The following is a 26,166-nucleotide window of genomic DNA, read 5'->3' as shown; positions in this document are numbered from 1 at the left end:
TCGATCCAAGCTAATATATTACCCCTAACTCTGTGTGATCTTATCTTGTGTATTAATCTTTTGTGCGGCACTTTATCAAAGACCTTCTGGAAGTCCAGTTATACTACATCTACAGGATCCCCATTATCCACTTTGCTTGTCACATCTTCAAAGAACTCTAGCAAATTAGTCAAACATGATTTACTCTTCATAAAACCGTGCTGACTCTGATTGTTTGCATTTTGACTTTCCATATGCCCCATTACTACTTCCTTAATAATAGATTCCAACAATTTCCCAATGACGACGTTAACCTAACTGGTCTATAGTTTCCTACTTTCTGCCTCCCCCCGTTTTGAATAAGGGTGTTATATTACCATTTTTCCAACCCACTGGAATCTTTCCAGAATCCAGGGAATTTTGGAATATTATAGCCAATGCTTCCACTATCTCCACTGTTGCTTCCTTTAAGAACCTGGAATGTAGGCCATCAGGTCCTGGGGACTTGTCACCCTTTAATCCCAATAGTCTGCTCAGTACTTTTTCTCTAGTGATGGTGATTGTTCTAAGTTCCTCCTTCTCTATACCCTCTGCACTGCCCATTAATATTGGGGTGGTACTAGTGTCCTCCACGGTGAAAGCTGAGGCAAAATATTGATTAAGCGTCTTTGCCATTTCTGCGTTCCCCACAATTAACTCTCCAGTCTCATCCTCCAAGGGACCAACATTCACTTTAGCTACTCGCTTTCCTTGTATATATATGTAGAAGCTTTTGCTGTCAGTTTTTACATTTCGCGTTAGTTTTCTTTCATAATTTACCTTTGCTTTTTTAATTTTTTTTTAGTAACCCTTTGTTGATCTTTAAAAGTTTCCCAATCTTCCAGCCTACCACTGACCTTTGCCATTTGGTATGCCTTAGTTTTTGCCTTTATGTTATCTTTAACTTCCTTGCTTAGCCATGGATGCTTTTTCCTCCTCTTACCATCTTTCTTCCTCTTTGGAATATATTTTACTTGGGAGGAATTGAATATCTCCTTAAATATCTGCCACTGTTCATCAACTGTCCTACCTTGTAGTCTTCCTGCCCAGTCCACTAGGGCCAAATCTGCCCTCATGCCTATGTAGTTACCTTTGTTTAACTTTAGAACACTAGTGTGGGACTCAAGTTTCTCGCTCTCAAACTGAACTTGAAATTCTAGGATGCTATGATCACTCTTCCCTAGAGGATCCTTTATTATGAGATCATTAATTAATCCCATCTCATTATACAAAACCAAATCCAGAATAGCCTGCTCCCTGGTTGGTTTCACAACATATTGCTCAAGGAACAATCTCCAATACACGCTATGAACTCTCCCTCGAGGCTACCCTTGCCAATTTGCTTAGTCCAGGCATATTAAAATCACCCATGATTATTGTCATGCCTTTCTTACATGCTCCCAGTGTTTCCTGGTTTATACTGTGCCCTACTGCTGAACTACTGTTTGGGGACCTATAGATTACTCCCACCAGGGACTTCTTTCCCTTGCTAGTTCTTATTTCTACCCAAACTGACTCTACATCTTGCTTTCCAGTGCCTATATCATTCCTCACTATAGCACTGATCTCTTCCTTTACTTACAAAGCTACACCGCCTCCTCTTCCTTCCTATCCTTCCGATATTCAACTCCCAAACCTGTTCTCCCTGTAACCACGTCCCAGTAATCACCACCAAATCATAGATATTAATCCCTATTTGCACTGTTAACTCACTAGTTTTATTCCAAATGCTACATCAAAGGTTACTATGCAAATTAAGAACTCATGATGTAGGGATAATATACCAGCATGGATAGAGCATTGGTTAACTAACAGGAAGCAGAGGGTAGGGGTAAATGAGTAATTTTGGGGTTGACAAGCTGTAACTAGTGGAATGTCACGGGGATCAATGCTGAGGCCTCAAGTATTTACCATCTATACCACTGACTTGGATGAAGGGACCAAATGTGTGGTTGCTAAATTTGCTGTTGTACAAAGGAAGGTAGAAGAATAATTTGTGAAGAGGATATATGGAGTCTGCAAAGATCAAGTGAGTATAATGGCAGAAAATGTGAACTTGTCCACTCTGGCAGGAAGAACAGAAAAGTAATATACTATTTAAAAGGAAAGAGATTGCAGAACTCTGCAATGCAGAGGGATCAGGGTGTCCTGGTGTATGAATCATAAAGTTAGTATGTGTATAGCAAGTGATTAGGAAGGCAAATGGAATGTTGTCATTTAATACAAAGGGAATGAAATATATAGGGAAGTTTTACCACAGTTATACAGGGCTTTGGTGAGACCACACCTGGAATAGTGTACAGTTTTGGTCTCCTTACTTAAGAAAGGTTATAATTGCATTCGAAGCAGTTCAGAGAAGGTTCACTGGACTGATTTCTGGAATGAAGGGGTTATTTTATGAAGAAAGTTTGGGCCTATATCTTTTGGAGTTTAGAAGATTGAGAGGTGATCTTAGTGAACCATAAAAGATCCTGAGGGGACTTGACAGGATGGATGCTGAGAGGATGTTTCCCCTTATGGCAGAGACTAGAACCAGGGATCACAGTTTAAAAATAAAGGGTCTCCTATTTAAGATGGAGATAAGAAGGATTTTCTCCTCAGAGTCGTTAGTCTGTGGAATTCTCTTCCCCAGAGAGCAGTGGAGGTAGTGTCATTGAATATATTTAAGACTGAGTTAAATCGATTCTTGATTGACAAGAGCATTACAGGTTATAAGGAATAGACAGGAAAATAGAGTTGAAAGTAGAGGACACAATCAGAACAGCCATGATCTTGTTAAATGGCAGATCAGGCACGAGGGGCAGAATGGCCGACTCCTGCTCCTAATTCATATGTATCTTCATAAACCATGAACCTCATGACTTCATTCTTTTAGTAAATACCTGGGTTTTTTGGATTCTTAAAAAAAAATGTTATGGTCTCTACCAACATAATAACATCTTCCCCCCCTCTTTTAGCTTTCCGAAGGGATTGTTCTCTCCACAACACCCTGGTCCACTCCTCAATCATCCATTCCCTTCTCACAGCACTTTGCCATGCAAGCACAGGAGATACAATACTTACCCTTTTACCTCCTCTGTTCCCATGTTCAGGACCCATTACTTGCACTTCCTCCAAGATAGAATGCTGTTTTCTTTGCGTATAACGCAGTTTTCTCTACATTAGGGAGGCTAAATGCAGATTGGATGACCACTTTGCAGAACACTTTAGTTTATTCCGCAAACATGACCCCAAGCGTCCAATCACCTTTCATTTTAATATTCCACTAATTTGTAACCTTGGCCTCTTATTCAGATGAAGCTCAACATAAGCTCGAGGAACAGCATCTTATTTTTCGATTAGGCATTTTACAGCCTTCCAGATTCAACATTGAGTTCAACAATTTCAGATCATAACTTCTGCTCTCATTTCTTCAGAGAGCAGCTGTTGATGATTGTTTTTTTCTATTTACAACTCCTCTAAACCCATCTTTTGTTTCTTTTCCCATTGCCATCTCTTTTGCTTTGCACCACCATTCATTTTGCCATTTAATCTCTCCTATATTTCACACTACAAAATTTTCCTTTTGTTCTTTCCATCGTCCCCTTTCCCTGCCTTTGTACTTGCTTTTGACTTGTTACTTCTCTAACTTTTTCCACTTGATGTAAGATCATCGACCTGTAATGTTAAGGGGAAGCTTAACTAAAATAACATGGATGAGTTTGCGTTCAGTTGTTGGGGGTGGGGGTGGTGTTAGGGAATAGTGATAGTTTAAGTAAGTTATATTTGAATTTGTGGGTTTTGGGAATAAGGTACATCTTTAAGTTTAATAGTATTTTTGTATTTGTGTATTATAAAAAGTTGAGTTTTAGCTTCACTTTAAAATATGGCTGCATTTTAATGAAGATTTTATGACTCTTGTAGGGAAGTTAAAACAAAGGTAGAAAAAAAAACTATGCTATTGCCTAGCAACAGGAGGCCCCATAGAGACAGAAAAGTAGTTTAAATTCAGTTGAAAGCAGTTTGAGTTCAGCTGGAAGCAGCATAGCAGAGGGGCAGATAGCAAGTCCCAAACTGAGTTGAAGTCAGTATTTCAGAAGTTGGATGGGAGAGGAAACTGCAGGACCGGGTTCCAGAAACTAAAAAAGACAGTCCCAAAATCCAGGGGAGTGTAACAGGAAAGGTCCCAAGGGCTCAGTCCAGTCAAAGGACAAGGACAGGAATAGGAATCTGGAAAAGGCCCTGTTCTGTGCAAGTGAAAGTAAGGAGCAGAGAGGAAGGCTCCAAGCTTAAAGAGAGAAAGCTGCAGGACACAGATTTAAAGAAATATAGGCCTGGGAGATGCCAGGAGATTCAAGGGAACAACCAAAGGTTTGTAACTGTTTACTATGAGCATGTGAAACAGTGATGTTCTGTTGGCACAGCTGAGTCGATGAGTAACAGTGCTTGGAAGGAAACTTAAATGCACGTGGTTGTCCAGGGGAGAGGAACATCAGAAAACTATGGAAGTTGACCGTTGTGGAAAGCATCTGGGAGCAAGTGTTGTTTGGGAGAAGATTCCATAGTAAGTTCTTCTATAGTGAAGATTGGAAGCCCTTATGCAAAAGACAGAGTTCAGTGAGACCAGTTTGCTCATGGTGTGACGAGCGTTGGGGGTGGGGAAGAGTTGCTGAGAGATCTGTAGCATAGGTTTGGGGTGGCAACTGTCACTTGGTTTCAAAGTGTGGTCATCTATTGGTTTACATGGACTGTGTACTTACTGTGAATATTAGAGTATCAAATAGCTTTTGTGTTACCCTTACAAACCTGAGTATATCAGTAAAGGTATAGTTGTGGGTGCAGAAGTGTTGTTAATATAGTTATCTTTTCTTGTTTAATGTTTTATTCTTTTGTTAAAAGTTTATCAGCTGACTCTTCTGACTCTGTTCAATAGCTACTCTATGTATCTAAACAAAAATTAAAACTTGGGATCTATCAAGTCAGGTTCCACTCTGAAATCTGGCTTGTCCAGTAGCAACATCAGCTGGGTTCATATCAGGAGGTTGGATATTAAGAATCGAAATTCCTGACCCAAACCCACCAACCTGCTTCAAAGAGGCTAGTTGGCACACTGTGTATGATGATAAGGCTGAGTGTCTCATTATTATTCCATACTTCAATTTTAAATAGTCACTTGGTAGCATAGAACTTGACAGGGGCAAAAGTTGGGCCGGGGAGGGGGGGGGGGGTGGTGGGGGAGGTGGGGGGGTCTGGAAATAAATACATTAACTATCACTAGAGAAAATGAATTGGGAAACTAATGAGACTAAAGGCCGATAAGTCCCCTGGACCTGAAGGATTGCCTCCTAGGATTTTAAAGGAAGTAGCTGCAGAGATTGTGGATAGACTGGTGGTAGTCTTCCAAGAATCCTTAGATTCTGGAAAAGTCCCGGAGAATTGGAAAACTGCCAATGTAACACCCTTATTCAAAAAGAGAGGGAGACAAAAAAATAAGTAACTCTAGGCCAGTTAGCTTAACATCTGTCATTGGGAAGCTGTTAGCGTCTATTATAAAGGATGTAATAGCAGAGCAATTAGAAATACATAATATAATCTGAGTCAGCATTGCTTCATGAAGGGGAAATCGTGCCTGACAAATTTATTAGAATTCTTTGAGGAAGTAACAAGCAGGATAGATAAAGGGGAAAAAGTAGATGTAATATATTTGGATTTCCAAAAGGCGTTTGATAAGGTACCGCACATGAGGCTACTTAATAGGATAAAAGCCCATGGTGTTAGGGGGTAGTGTATTAGAGGATTGGCTTACTAATAGAAGAATGAGAGTTGGGATAAGGGGCGGACATTTTTAGGATGGCAACCTGTTAATAGTGGATCAGTGCTGGGGCCACAATTATTTGCAATATATATAATGACTTGATGATAGTACATTCACTTCTCTCATCTAAGTTTGCGGATGACACAAAAATAGGTCAGAAGGCAAGTGGTGAGGATGACACAGAGTCTACAGAGGGATAAAGACAGGTTAAGTAAATGGGCAAAAACTTGGCAGATGGAATATAATGTGGGAAAATATGAGGTTATGCACTTTGGCAGGAAGAATGGAAGAGCTGAATATTATTCAAATGGAGAAAGACTGCAGAAAGTTGCAGCACAGAGGAATTTGGGTGTCTTTATACATGAATCGTAAAACTAGCAAACAAGGTTAGCAGGCAAAGGAAAGACAAATGAAATGTTGGCCCTTATTTCAAAGGGAATGGAGCATAACAATAGGGAAGTCTTGCTAAAACTATATAAAGCACTCATTAGACAACACCTAAAATACTGTGAACAGTTTTGGTCCCTTTATCTAAGGAAAGATGTAGTGGCATTGGAGGCAGTCCAGAGAAGGTTCACTATGTTGATCCTGGGATGGAGGGATTTTATGAGAGGTTGAGTAGATAGACCCTGTACTCATTGGAATTTAAAAGGAGAGTCGACCTTATTAATAAGATTCTTAGGGGGCTTGACAGAATAGATGCTGAGGTTATTTTCCCTTTTTGGAGAGCCTATGATGAGAGGGCATAATCTCAGAATAAGGGGTTTTCCATTTAAAACAGAGATGAGGAGGAATTTCTTCTCTGAGGGTAGTGAATCTGTGGAATTCTTTATTGTAGAGGGCTGTAGAGGCTGGGCCATTAAATACATTCAAGGCTGAGATAGACATTTTTAATCAGTAAGGTAATCATGGGTTATGGGGAAAAGGCAGGAAAGCGGACCTGAGGATTATCCGATCAGCCATAATCTCATTGAATGGTCTACTTCTGCTCCTACATGTTATGGCTTATTACTGAAAAGATACATGCTGTCAAAGCTTTTTATCTTGCACTCATCAAGGCAGAATTGCAAGAATAACAAATCTCAAAGGTAACAATTTCTAATGCAACAGAAGAGGTGTGCTGGTTGGCAAGTAGGTAGAGGCCTTTCTGTGATGAATGCACCAGGGAACAGTTAAAGCTTTTGTTTAAATTCAAACCAGGCAAGTAGACTTTGGTCAAGACATTGACATGGGGAATGGACCAGGGAATAGCTATCTCCCAAGCCTGTTCAGCTGAAAAAGGTGCAATGCGTGGACATGTTCCATTTGCAACAAAAATAAGTGTAACTAAATTGTAAACTGGTTTATGATTTCATTATAGGTACTCTTCTCCTGAGGTCAGCAGTGCAAATACTTTCTCTACCACAGTCAAACAATCCTCAGATGAGGTGAAATTTCCTCACTCTGAGGGTGGAGAGTCCTTAGAACTTTCTCTATCCCAGAGGGCTGTGGAATTGAATATATTCAAAGCCAAGATTAATATTTTTGAATTTAGGGAATCAAAGGATCAATCAGAAAAATAGTAGGGGTTCAATATCAACTATGATCTTACTGAATTGCAGAGTGGGCCAGACTCCTGCTCTGATTACTTCTTTTCTCATGTTCTTTGACACTGTCTCCATTCACACCTGATGAATAGTCTATCAGATGAGATATTTAATCAGCTGTTTCCAAGGAACTGAATTCCAGCAAGACCTTCTTTGACAAGATCTTCAGGGGAGGAAGAAAGTTGTTAAAACCCTGAGTAAATTTCATGCCCATTAGGCTAAGACATAGCAAATACATACTGGTCTTGAAAATCTAACATAGCCAAAACACATTAAATAGGCAAACAATCATGAAACAAGTATTAACATGTCTCAATTTATTCGCAGTGCTCATGATACAGAAATAGAAATCTATCATATTGGATCACAAGTAGTGTCATTATCCGAGAAACACCAAAAAATACATCTTGTACCAAAAAAAAGACGAGATACACACTTTGGACAAAATTTTTTATACCCAAGTAAACATTATTCCAGGCATTCAGAAATGGATGTACAATTGTTCAACATGAATCAGACGCTTGGCAGTTTTTTAAAAAATAGATTTTCTTTTGGTTTCACCTGTGCTTCCATACGAAAAATTAGTAAAATGATCAAAGTTAGTTTGGCTACAATCAGTGGATTCTCCTGTATCCAATTCTGGGAATTATGAAATAAATTTGTTTTGAGTTGAAAACAACAATGCGACAAGTGCTTCATATTTGTGTACCATAAGAGGTCCATTTTGCACAAAATTATCCTATGCATTGGGAACTATTGGTGTGAAAAATTGCTTTATTCAAGTGTGCAGCTTGGGAACCAAACACTATGTCTGTTTCTGTCACCTCCCATCCCCCAGCTCACCCCCTCCAACAGAAACAACCGCTGGATGAATGAAGATTGAGATTTTGGAGTATATTACAGTTTACAATTCCCTTCAAAGCACAGTGTGCTATCAATGGGTTTAAGTTGCAATGAAGGTATTTCTGTAGAGAGGGGGCAAGACAGATCTAATGGAAATGCTGTAGGTAGGGTTGAGATTGACTGAAAAATGACGGAGACTTGGATCCAACAGTCATTTACTGTCCTAAAAATTCTTATGACTTGATTTGCACAGCACAACATTGTGAGCGTACCTTCACTGCAAAGACTGCAATAGTTCAATAACTGCCACCATCACCTTCTCAAGGGCAACTTGGCAGTAAATGTTGGCTTTGTCAGTGATGAGTATATCCTGAGAATCAATATATAAAAAAAGTAACACAGAGGGCTGAGGTTACCATAGCTGATCTTATCAGAAATAAATTATTTAAAAAAAATTGAAGGTCAGAAGGGAAATCTGAAGAAATGTGCAATGTGATCCCATTCTTTTAATTTGCAATATTTCAAAGTATGTCTACAAATGTTCAGTAGCTCCAGATCAAAGTACTCTGGTCACAAGTAGATACACAAAAAAATTAAAAACTATATTTTATTAGATCTGTGATATGCATGTAGTGTGACTTCAATGTACAGAATAATGATTTAATACAGCTAAGCCAAGAATGTGTTTAAAATGTTTATTCAAATTTGATCTAGAGTGTATTGCCTTAGAATTTACCATTATGCATGATATTAGCATGCTTCATCAAGCTCGTCGTCTAGTGTTTCAGCGTCATCAAGCTCATCGTCTAGTGTTTCAGTGCTGCAGGCGCACCCTTATCAATTATCTTCTGTCTTCCAGTCCATGTAGACTTCGGGTCCTGAATACAATACTAAAATATTTGCTATCTTTCTACTACAAAAAAAAGGACAAGTCATGGCTATGAATGCAGGGCAACCTCAAGGTATAAGTAAGCACCAGGTGGGGGAAAAAATCTCCATCTTATGGTTTTTGACTATTGCTCTAGCACCTTACACGAACTTAGGATAGACAGGGGATAAGTTACTGGTTAGGCTGGAATGCACATCTCACAGGTTTAGGTGGTGGTGTAAATTTTGAAAAGGCCTTGGACATCATGAATTAAACCAGTGCTCTACAAATGTACACAAATCTCCTTAAAATCAATTGTAAAAGTTGTGTGTAGAAACTTATCACAATTTTACAGTCGCCATTCAAAAATCCTAACAACTGTACTTGCATATTGTTCAATTCTGCATAAAGGGCACAACATGAATGAAAAGGTTATTTCCACTTACTTTTCTGCATTGTTAACTATTTTGGTAATACAATCATGTGGTTGGGACAGTTGCTTAATTCTCTTTATAGTGGAGCTGGTTACAATGGGACTAGGAACGCTGCATGAAAAAAGAGACAGCTGGCAGTTTTTACAAACTTGCTGTAATAAAAAACATCGTGGTCTGGATTTTATGCAGCCTGTCATGACAGGAACCATGGTAGCTGGACCCACTTAATTGCATGAGATGCAGCGCAACAGTATTTGCCATTTAAGACGTGAGATGCCTGACCACTGGTGGGAGGATGTCAATTAGGCTCATTAATTAACCAATGGACACCCATTATCCCTGAGTGCACCACAACTTAGTGGAGGCTCAGGGATTAAATGGAGGCTGCATGGGTCTCCCAAGCCCTTGGAAGGCCGCCCAACAAAACCCAACGGGTTTGCCAGCTGCCTACTGGAAGGGTTCTTTGCCATCAGGCATTCTGTGCCCAATTAAGAGACCCAGCATCAGACTGGAGTGGTCGCTGCTAAAAGCCAACCCAAGAGGTTGTTTATTTTTTTTTTAGTAATTTTTTCCTTTTTTTGTACAACTCTTGTCTCTGACCTCTTCCCATGAGATCCATATCCCACCTTCATTCACCTATGGCCTGGCTTCCCTCTGGGACCCTGGGCCTTGGGTGGGTGCAATGCTACCAGCAGACACCATTCCCACTGGCACTGGTGGCATGAGGAGCTGCTGGCCTCTGATGGCCAGCATCTCCCGCCACCAGGGATCTCAGCTGTCCACAGTTGAGCCTTTCCTGCGATTAAGTGCCTGTGTCTGAAGGGCTCTTAATTCCATCAGCCCCCCCCCCGCCCACCCCCATGGAAGTGATGGGGCTCCCTTGCCAGTTCTCTGACCAGTGGGTGAGACCTTTGACAGCTCAACAAAACCCTGCCCATATTCCACATTTGGAACATGTACAATGTCTCACACAATTTAAACGTAATTGAGTTTAAAACGCAAAAAAATTATGAATGTTGGTGATATACAGCAAGATTATTTGCTAAAATGCAGAGCCTAATTTGTACTAATGGTGTTCTAGTGCTGGATACTTTCCCATCTGCTCTTCTCTCAAAATAAATGAAGAACCAGACAACCTAACTCTTACATCATCAGAAACCTATATTTGGGTTCAATTTGTGCTCTGATGAGGGGTTTCTATCCAAAACGGGAATCTAAAATTTCTGTAAGGTTATAAACCTAAGTAATAGTCAAAGAAAAACTTCTGAACTGTCATTCCAGATTATTATTGGAGTAACTTCCTACATTTAAGCCATTTGAGAGGGTGGGAGGAGCTAGTTGTGTTTGTCCATGCACTGAGTATTGTTTGCTGGGAAAATAAAATGCATTTATTAAAAAAAAAATTGACCCCATTACAATCCTTGTATCGAAGTTGTAAGGCATCCACTCTTCTTGTCATGGAATAAATTGACAGCTATTATGGTGTTAGTAATAGAAAATATTAGAAAACTAAGAATATTAGGAAATGGATTAACAACAACTGTTGAAATAGATTACCAAGCATTTTTCAGTCCACTCAAAACACCAAAGTACAATTGGCATTTAAATATTGTTTCTAAAGTACTAAACTTTGCTTTCTTGGTTCAAGATAATCATCCAAACCCCTCAGGTGTTTCACTTCTACCAAAAGGTTGTTTGTTTGCAAGTGACCAATCCTATGTAAGTAGCTAGATATAGGAACAAAAAGTAATTTTAAGAAATGAGAATGAGTAAACATAGCAAGAGGTGAAACTCTACCTGTCCCAATTGAATTATTATAGGACAATCTAAATAACTAAGACAGACTCTAATCAAAGGCCTTTTTGCATGAAAAAATTAGCATGCAATTATTCAAATTAAACAATATTAATAAATAGGGAAATTAATGCAAAAATCCAAATTATAGAATTAAGTGAGTTTGAATTAAGAGTAGACTTTCAACAGCCAAAAACCTTTAGTGCTATTTCATGAAGCTGAAAATACTGATGTACCAAACTGCCAAAAAAAACTAAAGTGACAGTATTACCTGGAAAAACTCAGCAGGTCTGGCAGCATCGGCGGAGAAGAAAAGAGTTGACGTTTCGAGTCCTCATGACCCTTCGACAGAGTGAGGACTCGAAACGTCAACTCTTTTCTTCTCCGCCGATGCTGCCAGACCTGCTGAGTTTTTCCAGGTAATTCTGTTTTTGTTTTGGATTTCCAGCATCCGCAGTTTTTTTGTTTTTTTTCTAAAGTGACAGTGCCTAACTTCTACACTGCCACAATATTAACCAATAACCTTTTAGTTCTGCTATAGTCTTAATTTTAAAATAATTTTACAAAATTGCTGCATGTTTATTGTAATGGAAACCTTTTTTTAAAAAATAGTAAACAAAATGGACGGAAAAAAAGCTATGTCCTGAAATAACTGCATATCCACTCAGAACTCAATTACTTTGATAACTTGCTTCTACGTTTAAAATTGCTTCTGTTGCTCTGAATTCACTCAGTTTGCACTGTAGGGCAGAATTCAGAATGCTGGTAGCAACTGTTGATTGCTGAAATATCAGCTGTTAATGCATGGGATATGAAAATGGTAGCCAACCATTGCTCCGAATTTTTTCTTCCAAGACAGGGGATGAATGAACCTCTCATACACCAAGGAAATGTTGATTGAAAACATTTACGCAAATAAATTCATTTGTGAAATCAGATGTAGTTGTGAAAAAAAGATAATTTTCCTGAAACTTTTCATACAAATTTCAGATTAGCATTCAGCCTGGCACTAAATCTCTTAACCAAGTATGCTTTGGAAGATATTATCACTCATATCTAGCAAGGACTCACCTGTTTTAGACAGAGTGCAGCTGGTACAATTGTTTGTTTTAACCCACTGGGGCATTGAATGGAAAGACTCCTGATCTGAGCTGCTTCTTCCACAGAAAAGTGGTCAGCAGAGACAAGTTTGCAAACATCATAAGGCAGGCTGGGGGTGGTAAGGATGACTTATTTAAATAAACTGCTAGGCTAGTCATTACAAGTCATTCAAATATCTTCAAACTACCATAATGGGATCAGGCAGTATATTTCACAAATTTTCTCAGTAATATCATGGTCTATGGCAAACGGGCAAGAATGGGTAAAAGTATAAAACAGAATCTTAGAAATTCATGAAAAATGCGTTATTAGGATAACAGCTTTTACAATAGTTTATCCCTTATGCTACACTTTTCTACTCTTTCAGTTATTGTTTCAAAAATTTTTTATTTATTCACAGACCGTGGCTGGCACCAGCAAGATTGCATTTATTGCCTGTCACTAGTTATCCTGAGAAGATATTGATGGGCCATCTTCCTTAATTGCTCCAATTCTTGTTGTGATGGTGCTATACAATAACATTAGGTAGAGATTTCCAGATTGTTGACCAAGGAACAATGAAAAAGAAGTGATATATCTCCAGTCAGAATAGGGTAGAACAAAAGATGCTGCTGTTCCCAAAACATTCCTGATTTTGTCCATCTTACCAGTAAAGTTTCAGGGAAAGAAGGTACTGTCTAAGTAACCTTGTAAGTTGCTGGATTGTTCCTAGATTGCCAGCTCTGCTCTAAAGTAATAATGGTTCATTAGGTAACTACATTGTGCTACTGGCACTGACCCATATAAACCATATGAATATATGGTTTTATATGAAATACCAGGTATAATTTTTAATCCATTCAGAAACTGCAAATTCCATGATAGTACCTGCCCATGTTTCCTACATTACAGCAGTGACTATACTTCCAAAGTGGTTCATGGGTTGTAAAGCGCTTTAGGATGCCCTGCAGTTCTGAAATGCGCCACATAAATGTTACATTTTTCTTTTTTTCCACAGTTATGCTTTTTTACTTATAGAATTTTATGTTGTTCAACTCAATCATGTATGCATGAGAAGCTGTGAATATAAAAGCAGACATTTTCTAACTGACTCCTTGTTCCTCCAGCAAACTGAACTGGTCAAACTGTTCTTCAGGAGATAAAACTCATTCAACTGGACAGTTAGTTTATGTTGCTGTACAGCAGCACTGAGAGTGACTATGAAATTTTTCTTACAAAAACACAGATAATTGTGCCTGAATATAGAGAATGGACATGACACAAATAAATTCCTCACATGCTTTTCCAATGGCAAGTTAGTCACCCATGAATTAACTTTTTCCAAAGTGTCACCTACAGTTAGTTTCATCCAGTGGCAAAGGACTAGCACCTACAAAAAAATGATTTCTTTAAAAAAACAGACAAATAAGTGCTACATTTTCTCACATTGAAAACAAAGAGGTGACACATTTCAGTGAATCTCTGTACTGAATGTCAGACTTCTAATTGCTGCCAGTTTTAAAGTTGAAATTTAATTATATAAGATAGGGGAGGCAGTTAAAGATTCAGTTTAGAATGTAGCCTGAACCCTGCCCAAACCCAAAATTCCACAGGCTTAATGCTTTAGGCTCTGCTATTAGCCATTATGCATGAATTTACAGTATCATGATGCTCAACAGCTGTTAAAATTTATAGTGTGCAGTTTCATCCACCCAAAACATTTGCAGGAACAGCTAATTAAATTTAGTATATTTTAAAAAACTACGTTTTCGATAGAACTCATGCCAAAGATTCAAGTCTCTGGGACAATGGTAGATGGAGGATGAAGATTCTTTTGTCTTATTCACAGATCTGAGTACAGCCATTTATTTGGCCATAAACAGAATGTTAAAGAAAAATTGCAACTAGATTAAAATCTAATTGGGCTTTTTATTAAGTTTTTGTCATTGAGATAATCTCTACATGACAGCAGCAAGGGATAAATTAAATTAATTCTACCAAGCTAAACCCAGCACAACTTCCTAATACATGCAATATAACTTGCTTTGTTTTCAGTGAGAAAGCGGTGGAAAGTAAATGACACTGTAGGCAGGTTCCAACTTGCAGATTATATGAAGGATCAAACCAAGAGAACAGTTAGAATAAGCGAACACAAATTAAATGCCTTACAGGGTAGAAAGTAATACTGAAACCCGTGGGACAAGACAGAAGGATCTTGAACCTCTAGTGTACCATTTGTCCTGAGGCAGGTTAATACTATTTTAAATAAAATATTGCCTTCTGATAATCTGCTAGATCACCACTGTTTTTGTTGAAGACAGATCACAACAAGCTATGAACAAACTATTCACAGGACAAAAATAAAACTTTGGCTGAAGGGGAAAAGCATAAGCTCCTGGTAAGCATAAAATTAAGCAAGATAAGGCCTGTCATGATGGGAGATCTGATAAACAACAGCTTGAAATGGTCATTTATTAACAATGAGTTAAAAATAGTTAATAAACTCTCATCCAGTGAGGAAAAGCTCAATTACCATATATTCTCAAGTAATAGTTGATCTCGTATAAAAGTCGACCCTTCACTTTTAGCCAAATCATATCTCGTGTACAGGTCAATCTTATTTTTTAAGGGATAGTAGAACAAGTTTTTTTCATGTTTTTTGTTGTACGATGCTACACTAAAATTGTGTAAACCAGTAACTATAATTCCCTGGTGTTATAGTCATGCTACCAATACCATTAGATTACCTACACTTTATCACATATCCTCTGGTACCATGCTCCAAATTACGTCTTATAAAGCTATCTGAGACAAAAAATACTGTCAGTTATTAATCCATTCAGAGGCAGGACGCCAGCAAAACAGATGCTATCAAGTGTTGCCAGGTCGGAAACTGTACTTCTGCCAATATGCTCTCCAAACCAGCCAACATGATAAATAACCTGTTACTACCTGTAATTTTAATTTCCTCATATGGTCGAATGTACTAATTCTTTTGGATTATGTACATTATCCTCTGCTACAAGAGACGATGGGAGAGGATGGCAATAGAATTAACGTAAATTAAAGTGAGAGATATATCTTTAATTGTAGATTTAAAGTGGAACATGGCGATTGTGTGTGGTTTTGCCCTCATCGTACTCAAGAAAAATCTAGGTTATGACTATTGCTGCTCAGCCTACCAAAAGCATGGCCTAGCTTACAGATAATTGGTAAATATTTTTCGAAATAACAGTTGTCCCTTCAAAATACATGGATTTCAAACCTTCGAAAATATTACTCACGTGTAAGTCGACCCCCTACTTTTTGGCCTAAAAATTTGATCTAAAAAACTCTGCTTTACTTGAGTATATATGGTAGAAATGCAAAATGCTAGAAATGTGCAGATCATTCAGCATCTTAAAGAGAAAGACAAATGTTTTGGGTAAACCTTTCATCAAGCCTAGCATTGAAAGCCCTTCCACTTTAACTAAACTGGCAGCAGTGAAACTACAACAAAATATCAAAGCCCCGATTTGTTGCGTCTGACTTCACCCCACTACCATTTTCTTTGACAAACAAGTCTTCCAGTATAGAAACAGTTTAATACAAGTTCAACAAAGACTTTATAGCAGCTTAGCATATCTGAGTGACTTGCTAGGCCATTTCAGAGGACATTTAAGAATCAACCACGTTGCTGCGGTTCTGGAGTCACATCTGGGCCAGAGGTGGTAAGGGTGGCACTAGTGAACCAGATGGGTTTTCATGACAATCAATGATTACCATTACTGATTCCAGATTTATTAATTGATTGAATTTAAATTCCACCAGCTGCCAATATAAAATTTAAACTCTCATCCCCAGAGCATTATCTAGGCCTCTGAGCTACTAGTCCAGTGACATTACCGCTATGCCACTGCCTCCCCTATGAAAGGAGCTGAGTGATAATACATCTTGTAGTGCATGATTGATAGGGCTTCAAGTGAGATGAACTTCTAAAGAACCATTCTGCATCCTTAGTTGAGATGGATATGTTTGTGGAGCTAGTAAATAATTCTCATTCTTAATTGAGATGGATATGTTTGTGGAACTAGTAAATAATTCTCATAAGTTAGGACTGATAAGACTTTTCAGTAGAATGATCCATCATCTGTTACAGCAATGAAGGGCAAGCTGTGAGTGCTGCCATCTTTGCTTGAATTCTTCTTCTTGTTCCAGGTGAGAAGCAAGCCTGGACTCTTGCTAGAATCAGCAATTTTCCTACTGTTCTCCTTATCATTCCCAGAGAAGATGCTTGCTGAGGACATTGTACCTAGAAGTGATTTTCTGTCAGCTTGCTGGAAAGAAAAGCAGAATGATAATCATCTTTGGCAAACTGTTCAGTGAAAATGCCCCGAAATATTCCAAGTATTAGCTTGTTTAATGAATCTTAATTTGCAGACTCACAGTCTTATTTGAACAACTTCAACAGTTCCTTTAATGTAGTAAAAAATCCAAAGGCTCTTCATGGAACATTAGAAAACAAAAAATTGACACCAAGCCACATAAGGAGATGTTAGGGTAGATGACCAAAAGCTTGGTCAGAGGTAGGTTTTAAAGGAGCATCTTAAAAGAGGAGTGTTGGAGTCTTAGGAAGGGAATTCCAGAGCTTAGGCAGCTGAAGGCACAGCCATCAATGACACAGTGATTAAAATTGGGGATGTCCCAGAGGCCATAATTAGAGCAGTGCAGATATCTCAGAGGATTGTAGGACTGGAGGAGATTAGAGAGATCATAAGGGATTTGAAAACAAGGATGAGAATTTTAAAATCAAACCATTGATCAATCAGGAGCCAATATATGCCAGCTAGAACAAGGATGAACAAGACTTTTTGCCAGCGGAACATTTTTCAGGAAAAAAAAAACAATAACGCTAAATTCAAAGGTTCCTAGGTGGCATACTGCATTGGAGCTGTGAAGCTCTACATCACTAAGTGGTAGGATGCATGTTTTTCCACTCGATCTATCAGACAGTGTGCTACCAATTTCAGCCATGCTAATGTGGAGAAGGGCCAAGAGGAATTCAGTTGCTAATACCCTGAATGAGAATGGAAAAAATCAGATAGAGAGAGAGTCACCATGGCGGAAGGGAGTGGTGGTTATGGGGGGTAGGGTGTGGAGGGATGCTCCCAAGACCCAGTGACTTTCAGAGCAAGATGGAGAGTTGAGCAGGTTGACCATCTGTTCTCTCTCCTTGCTTTGTCCAACTGGCCATTCTTCATGCAGTACCCAGATAAGAAATTTTGGAAATTTATTCACACTCTGGAAGAGGTCAGAATTGAACCGAATCATATCCACATCCACACTAAGCCAGGATCAATGAATTGCAGTGACAGGAACCTGTGCTAATTTTTCACATATCTAACCTAGAGCTGAATCCAATGTTGCACTCAGGCACCACCTTTATCACCAACCCATTTGAGATCAGTAACACTAATAGTATACATGGACTGCAGCAGTTCAAGGTGGTGGCTCATCACCACCTTCTGAAGGGCAATTAGGGATGGGAAATATAAATACTGGCCTAGTCAGCAATACCCATGTCCCATAAAAGAATAAAAAAGTAAGGCATCTGGTTCTTTGTCTAGTTTCCAGATACCCAGTAATACAGAAAATGGTTCAATTAAAAAAAAAATCTATCAGAAATGCTTTATAGTTTTATTTTGAGGAAGCAGAATGATATTTAATTTTAACCAGTACATGCTGGCAGCAGATTTAATGTGGCTCACAAAGGCGGGGACACCTTAGAATCTGGAAAGATGGGAGGGGATGGAGGGCCCATTGTCTTCCTGGCTCCATGCAAGTATGTCTGTAGCAGGAAATGTTGAGGAGACCTTCCTGTCCAAAGGCAAATTGAGGCACTTAAGTAGCCAATTAATATTTACATGGGGAGAATGCCCAGTAAAAGCAGGCGGTCTCACTGTGAACTTAGAGGTGGGTGGGGTGCCTTCCTGATCGGGCACTATGTGGCCCATGGAAAGGCTCCCTGGTGGCAAGGGTGTCCCCTGTGGAAACACCACGCTCTGCCCTCATCAACAACCTCTACCAAAGGCTGATCGGCCCTGGCTACCCTGACCCCAACTCACCTTAGTGGCTTCCATTGCTGCTGCTCTGACCTTGGTACAGTCCCAGCACTAGACACTGCTCCTGATAGGGCTGTTGGGACTCGAGAGCTGCAGGCCCTCTGATGGACCAACAGCTTTTTGAGGTGGGGTCTCTGAGCTTAAAAGTAAACAAGCCCTGTTGCTGGGCAGTTAATTGGTCGTTGGCCATAGAATTGGGTCTGGGCTCCCAGAAACAGTCGAGGAAGGGTTACCCCAGGCTTTCCAGCCCATTGTTTGGGCACTGCCATCTGCTTCAAAACTTCAGCCCCCAATATGCATCAGGCTGATCTTGCTGCAGGTTTGTAAATACCTGAAATTACTTATTCAATAAGTTATCTTTTATGCATGGTGACATCCTAATTACAATACTGACTTCCACAACAACCAGCTCGAGTAAAATGATATCTGAATGATAAATACTCACATTGTTCTGTTGCTCAGAGGTAATCAGAGTTATCACCCCAATACTGACACCGTCTGTGCTGATATTTTTCAATAACTGAACTACATCAGTGTGCTTGGACCATTTGCAATCCTGTTCATTCACTGACACAAGATAGTCTCCTTCTCGGAGACCAGCTTCCTAGGAAAGTTAATAAAACATGTGTCAGTTGCAATTCATCTCATTATTACAGAACACCACAAGTATCACAGTTAGAAACCTATACAGTACTGCTCCAAGTAATGCAAAACATGTCACATAAGAAGTGCTAATTAGGAGTTCACACCTGTGACTTCGCACAAGGGATTTCACCTTTTTCATGGGAAATTGTGGTAAAAACAGACAATTTCCCAGAAAGGGAAGCAGTTTTGTTTCTCAATTCACTGAATTGGATTGGCAGCAGTCCAATTACTATCCAATTTTCCACCATCTTAACAGAAGATGACGAAGCAAAATTAGGAGAAGAAATGGAGAAAATAAACCAAGCAGAGCATTTTTGGTATCAAACACAACAGCAGTGTAGCAAGGCCCATAATAGAATTCTTTCTATTCAAATATGTAGGAGGTTGGGATCATTGTGAAGTAGACCGAGAGGAGTGTGAAGCAGGTCAGGATCACTGGAGCAGACCAGCATCACTGTGAAGCATATTAGCATGGATACAGGATTGGTTAGCTAACAGGAAAGTGTGAGAGCATAAATGTTTCATTTTCAGGCTGGCAAAGTGCCACAGGGATCAGCGCTGGGGTCTCAACTATTTACAATTTATATCAATCACTTGGATGAAGGGACTGAATGTGTGATTGCTAAATTTGCTGATGACACAAATAGGTGGGAAAGTAAGTTGTGAAGAGGACACTGGAGCCTGCAAAGGGACATAGATAGGTTAAGTGAGTGGGCAAAGATTTGATAGATGGAGTCTCATGTGGGAAAATGTGAACTTGTCCACTTTGGCAGGAAAGTTAGAAAAGCAGTATATTAATTAAATGGAGAGAGGGACTGCAGTACAGAGGGTTCTGGGTGTCTGGGTACATGAATCACAAAAAGTTAGTGCGTAGGTACAGCAAGTGATGAGAAAGGCAAACTGAATGTTGTTTTTTATTGCAAGCAGAATGGAATATATAAGTAAGGATGTTTTGCTACAGTTGTACAGGACATTGGTACCGGTTTGGTCTCCTTATTTAAGGAAGGACATAAATGCGTTCAAAGCATTTCAGAGAAAGTTCACTCGATTGATACCCGGGATGGAGGGGTGGGGGGGTTATCTTACGATGAATGGTCGAACAGGTTGAGCTTGTATCCATTGGGGTTCAGAAGAATGAGGGATGGTCTTATATAAAGATACAAAATCCAGAGGGGGCTTGACAAGGTGGATGCTGAAAGGATATTTATCCTTGTGGGAGAGGCTAGAACTAGGGGACACAATTTAAAAATAGGGGGTCTCTCATTTAAGACTGAGATGAGGAGAAATTCAGAGCTTGAGCAACAGCTGGCATCACTGCAGCACTTCTGCAAGGTTAACAGTTTTGTGGATAGCACATATACAGATGTGGTCACCCTGCAGCTCGAGAGTTTGCAGGGAGAAATGGAATGGGTGACCATTGGCAGTGGACAAGTGGAAGTTGAAATTTAATGCATAGAAGTGTGAAGTGATTCATTTTGGTAGGAAAAATGCAGAGAGATGATATTGTATATGTGCATAAATCATTGAAGGTGGCAGGACAAGTCGAGATAGCAGTTAATAAAGCATATCACATCCTGAGCTTTATCAATAGGGGCATACAGTACAAAAGCAAGGAAGTTATGTTAAACTTCTATGAAACACTGGTTCAGCCTCAACTGGAGTATTATGTTCAGTTCTAGGCAACACATTTCAGGAAAGATGTGAAGGCTGTAGAGGAATGCAGAAATTATTCACAAGAATGACACCAAGGATGTAGAACTTCAGTTATGTGGAAAGATGGGAGAAGTTAGCACTTTTCTTTTGCAGAAGAGGAGTTTGAGAAGAGATTTGATAGTGGTATTTAAAATCATGAGCAGTCTGCACAGAGTAGAAAGGAAGAAACTGTTCCCATTGGTGGAAGGATCAAGAACCAGAGGGCACAGATTTAAGGTAATTGACAAAAGAAACAACGTGACACGAGGAGAAACTTTTTCATGCAGCAAGTTAGGATCCGGAATGCACTGTGAGTATGTTGCGGAGGTAGGGTCAATTGAAGGTTTCAAAAGGGAATCGGATCATTATCTGAAAGGGAAAAATTTGCAGGGCTACGGGAAAAAGGCAGGGGAGTAGAACTAGGTGAGTTGCTCCTTCAGAGGGCCAGTACAGAGATGACAGGCCAAATAGCCGCCTTCTGTGCTATAACCATTCTGTGATTCCATAGATTAGATGTGTGAATGAAGGGATAAGAAATAAGAGATATTGGAATAGGAAGGATAGATATGATTAGTACTACTTGCTGACATGGCAGATAAACAGTGATACAGGATAGTTGAGTTGAATGGCTTATGTGTCATAACTGCTGTGTATTTCTAGCAGCTTGATTCGTTTTTTGAAGTGATTCTCTTCTTAAAGTTGTAAATATAGAGATGCAAAAATAATTACATTACACGTAAAACAGAGCAAAATATGCCTACATCTGCAGAGCCATCAGGTACAACTCCTGCGATAAGGACAGGTGAATCTCCACGCAGAGTGAATCCAAATCCTTTTTCACTTTTCTTAAGGTGAACTTCTCTAGCTGGGGTCCACCGGTTCTTGGCAGAGAAAACTGACAAAGGCCCCTTTAAAAAGGAAGAAGGGAAAAAGAAGAAAAAAGGGAAGACATATTGTTTACAAATGCACTTATGAACTCAGATTACTACTTCTGTGGATAATGAAGCTGCTCTCATCTGCCTTCCTTCAACCTGTTCAACTCATGACAAATGTTGCAATAACCAATGCACTTAATGGTACTAATAACAAAGTGGTACCCCTCCTTTATTCACCTCAATAAAGAGGATTCACTGCTCCATAAGAGACGGGCAGATAGCCCAGAATTCATTTTACACACCTGGTATAGGAATATTCTAAACATGGGAATGGAGGCAACTATTATGCAAATAAAGAAATAATTTTTCAAAAGAAAACAAATGAAACGCAATCTGCAGAAGCAGTACAATGGGACAATGTCTTACATTAGACTTTGCCCTGCCCAAGTTTATAATCATAGGATGGAACTTAATGTTTGCAACGGGTGACTCGCCCGCCAGCTGGAGAACTGGCGAGAGTCCCAGATTGCTTCAGTTGAGGAAGGCCTAACATATAAAGTGACCACTGCACTTAAGTGGCCAGCATCGGGCCTTCCCTGGGGCTATGGATCGCAGGGACAAAAGCCAGCCTCTGAGAGCTATCACCCAGAGATGGGCAGCTCTCCATTGCCTGTGGAAGCTGCTGGCAATGCACCTGCAACAGGCCCAGGATCAATAAGCGAATGAGGGCAGGATGGGGATCATAGGGATAGGAAGGGAGGTCTGAGGCAAGGGCAGCGACTGGCTTTCAGCATCCCTCCCTGCCTTCCCAATGCCGGGTCCTTCGATCAAGCACTGAGTGCCTTTGAACAAGTGGTTCCACCTGTCCCATAGAGTCATGGGGGAGGTCGTGGTGTAGTGGTATTGTCGCTGGACTAGTAATCCAGAGACCCAAGGTAATGCTCAGGGGACCTGGGTTCAAATGGTGAAATTTGAATTCAATAAAAATCTGGAATTATAAGTCTAAACTAATTATAAGTCTAAACTATGAAACCATTGTCGATTGTTGTAAAAACCCATCTGGTTCACTAATGCCCTTTAGGGAAGGAAATCTGCCATCCTTATCTGGTCTGGCCTACATGTGACTCCAGATCCACAGCAATGTGGTTGAATCTTAAAATGCCCATTGAAATGGCCTAGCAAGCTGTTCAGCTGTATCAAATCGCTAAAAAGTCTCAAAAATGAATGAAACTAGATGGCATGGACCCAGGCACCAGAAATGACAATGGCAAACTCAGCCTGTCAACCTGGCAAAGTTCTCCTAACTAACATCTGGGAGGGAGCTTGTGCCAAAATTGGGCAAGCTGTCTCACAGACTAGTCAAGCAACAGCCTGACATAGTCATACTCTTGGACTCAAACCTTGCAGATCATGCCCTAGAAGCCACCATCACCATCCCTGGATATGTCCTGCCCCACCGGCAGGACAGACCCAGCAGAGATGGCGGCACACTGGTATACAGTCGGGAGTGAGTTGCTATCAATTCCAAATCCCATTAAGTCTCCTGGCACCAGGTAAAACATGGGCAAGGAAACTTCCTGGTGATTACCATGCATAGTCTGCCCACAGTTGATAAATCAGTACTCCTCCATTTTGAATGCCACTCGGAGGAAGCACTGAGGGTGGCAAGAGTACAGAATGTAATCTGGAAGGGTGACTTCAATGTCCATCACCAAGAGTGGCTCGGTAGCACAACTAGTGACTAAGCTGGCTGAGTCCTAAAGGACATAGCTGCTAGACTGGGTCTGCGGCAGGTGGTGAGGGAACCAACATGAGGAAAGAACACACTTGACCTGATCCTGAACCAACCTGCTTGCCACAGATGCATCTGTCCATGACAGAATCAGTAGGAGCAACCACCGCACAATCCTTGTGGAGACGAAGTCCCGCCTTCAGATTTGGAATACCCTCCATCATGTTGTGTGGCACTACCACCATGCTAATTGGGATAGATTCGAACAGATCCAGCAACTCAAGACTGGGCCTTATTTAGCATATGCTGAGCTTTACAATACTTCTGTTCAGCATATTTGATTGTATATTGCTTTAATGTGGGCTCTCTTTCCAAGACACACTGATAAGATAGGTATGAATGGTATACTAGCTGTGAGGAGTAGCACTCGCCTCATTTGGGGAGGTGAAGTAAGCTTTCCTTCTTCCCCATCTATTTTTTCTCCCTTCTCTTTTTTCTTTTTTGTGTTCTTTTCCAAATATACATATTACTTTCCTTTTGATCAGTTTTTATCATTCTTCAGGTAGATGAGCTCTGGTTCAAAAATATTTAATCCTTTATCCGTAATGGTTAACCAATGAGGACCACATGCTTTGATACGGTTTTATTATCATAATGTCCACTAATATTAAGGCCTCACAGGGTGGTTGTCCAATCCATTTTATCACCTGGAATGTGAAAGGTCTAAATCACCCAGTTAAAATAAATAAAGTTCTCTCTCATTTACAGTGTTCAAAAATGGGCATTGCCTTCCTGCAGGAAACTCACTTACGTACATCTGACCATTTTCGAATGCGGAAGGGGTGGACTGGGCCGATGTTTCATTTAATTTTCATAGTAAAGCGAGAGGTGCAGCAATTCTAATCCATAAAGGCATTCCCTTTGTTCACTCTCAGGATTTTGCTGACCCCAATGGCCTCAATGTTATAGTACAAGGCAGAATTTTTTAAACAGTCCATTGATCTTAGCTAGTGTATATGCACCCAACTGGGATGATCACTGTTTCATTTTTATTTATTTATTTCATTTCAAACTTATTTTCCATACCTGGTTTAGACTCATCTCACTTACTTCTTGGAGGAGACTTTAATTGTGTTCTTAACCCAAATTTAGATTGCTCATCTACAAAATCTGTTCCAATATCAATATCAGCCTCAGCCATCAGGTCGTTTCTGGATACTCTCAGATTGGTAGACTCATGGCGTTTTCTATACCCATCAGCATTCTGCTCACCACACCTACTTGCGTATTAACTATTTTTTCCTTGACAAGAGGCTGCTTCCATTTATTCAATCTTGCACATACAATAGTTTTGTGATCTCTGATCATACCCCCTTAGTTTTAGCAATACGACTCCATGTTTCTCGTCTTGATTCTCTTCTTCTGGCAGGCCCTATTTTACTAAATTAATTTCCTCGCAAAATGATACTGTAATAGTACTTAATACTACTACACATATTTTCTTTGTTAATGTCTGAGAGAGTATGAAGGCTTATCTATGTGGACAAATAATTTCACATACTGCTCAACTTAAACATAATATCTCAAAAATTGTCCTAATTAATTGACCAAATTCTCTTACAGAGCCAGCAGTATGCTACTGCAACTATCCTAGTCTTATACAAACAGCATCTGGCTCTACACTCTGAATTTGATCTTCTTTCTACTAAACAAACAGAAAGGCTTAGACTTAGATCATGTGGTACATTCTATGAGCACGTGAAAGAACCGGTAGAACTCCTAGCTCACCAGTTTCACTAGTCTGCTTCCTCTCAATTTATTACTGAAATCACTACTCCAACAGGGTCAACCACCACTGATCATCAGGAGATCAATGATCAATTCAAACTTTTTAATTCCACTCTTTATACCTCAGATTTCTTTTCAGATCCTGGTTTATTTCACAATTTTTTGATATTATTGACATCCCATCTCTAATGTCTGACTCTATGAATGCATTAGAAGTATCCCTTTCCCAAGATGAAATACTAAAGGCAATTAAATCCATGCAAAGTAATAAGGCACCAGCAGGGCCTGATGGATTTCCAATGGAATTTTATAAAAAAATTCACATCACACATTCTCCATTATTATTGCCTCTGTTTTCGGAATGCTTTTTCTCTAATACACTCCCTCCTATGCTGCGCAAGGCATCTTTGTCTGTTCTTTTAAAGAGGGATAGGGATCCTCTGCAGTTCATACCAGCCTATTTCCCTTTTAAATGCGCATCTCAAGATACTAGCTAAAGCCTTAGCTAAAGTCTAGAACCTGTCCTTCCATCCATTAGCTCTCCTGACTAGGCAGGTTTTATAAAGGGCAGGCAATCGTTCTCTAATTTAAGGCGCCTTTTCAATATTATTTATATGCATTCAGCCACTCCTCTCCCTGAGGCTCTTGTAACTAGTGATGCAGAAAAGGCTTTTGTTAGAGAGGAATGGGACTACCTTTTCAACACTCAAAAATTTTGGATTTGGACCCATTTTTAGAAAATGAATAAAAACTATTGTATTCCTCACCAGTTATTCAGTATGCATAAATAATATCCACTCTAAACTCTTTGACCTCCATTGAGGTACCAGACAGGGCTGACCCTCTTCCACCCTACTTTGCGCTATTGCTATTGAGCCCCTGTGAAGATATACAGGGTGGAATTGAGCAGAAACTC

The 26,166-nt window shown here is 39.8% G+C and overlaps 1 protein-coding gene across 2 annotated transcripts in view; it reads right to left on the bottom strand.

Annotated features, from left to right (window-relative positions):
- Positions 1-11,767: 11,767 nt before the first annotated feature.
- Positions 11,768-26,166, bottom strand: part of rhpn1 (rhophilin, Rho GTPase binding protein 1) — a 113,623-nt gene continuing 99,224 nt past the window's right edge. For both annotated transcript variants that reach the window (XM_041190423.1, XM_041190424.1), the window contains 3 exons: positions 21,617-21,763; positions 18,964-19,122; positions 11,768-16,733 (listed from right to left, as the gene is read on the bottom strand). In XM_041190423.1, coding sequence (XP_041046357.1) covers positions 16,527-16,733; positions 18,964-19,122; positions 21,617-21,763 — 513 coding nt within the window. In that variant the 3' untranslated portion in view covers positions 11,768-16,526. The remainder of the gene's footprint in view (positions 16,734-18,963; positions 19,123-21,616; positions 21,764-26,166) is intronic.

This window comes from Carcharodon carcharias, chromosome 6 (genome assembly GCF_017639515.1).
Source record: "Carcharodon carcharias isolate sCarCar2 chromosome 6, sCarCar2.pri, whole genome shotgun sequence".
Taxonomy (NCBI): domain Eukaryota; kingdom Metazoa; phylum Chordata; class Chondrichthyes; order Lamniformes; family Lamnidae; genus Carcharodon; species Carcharodon carcharias.
This window is presented reverse-complemented; position numbering and strand designations above follow the sequence as displayed.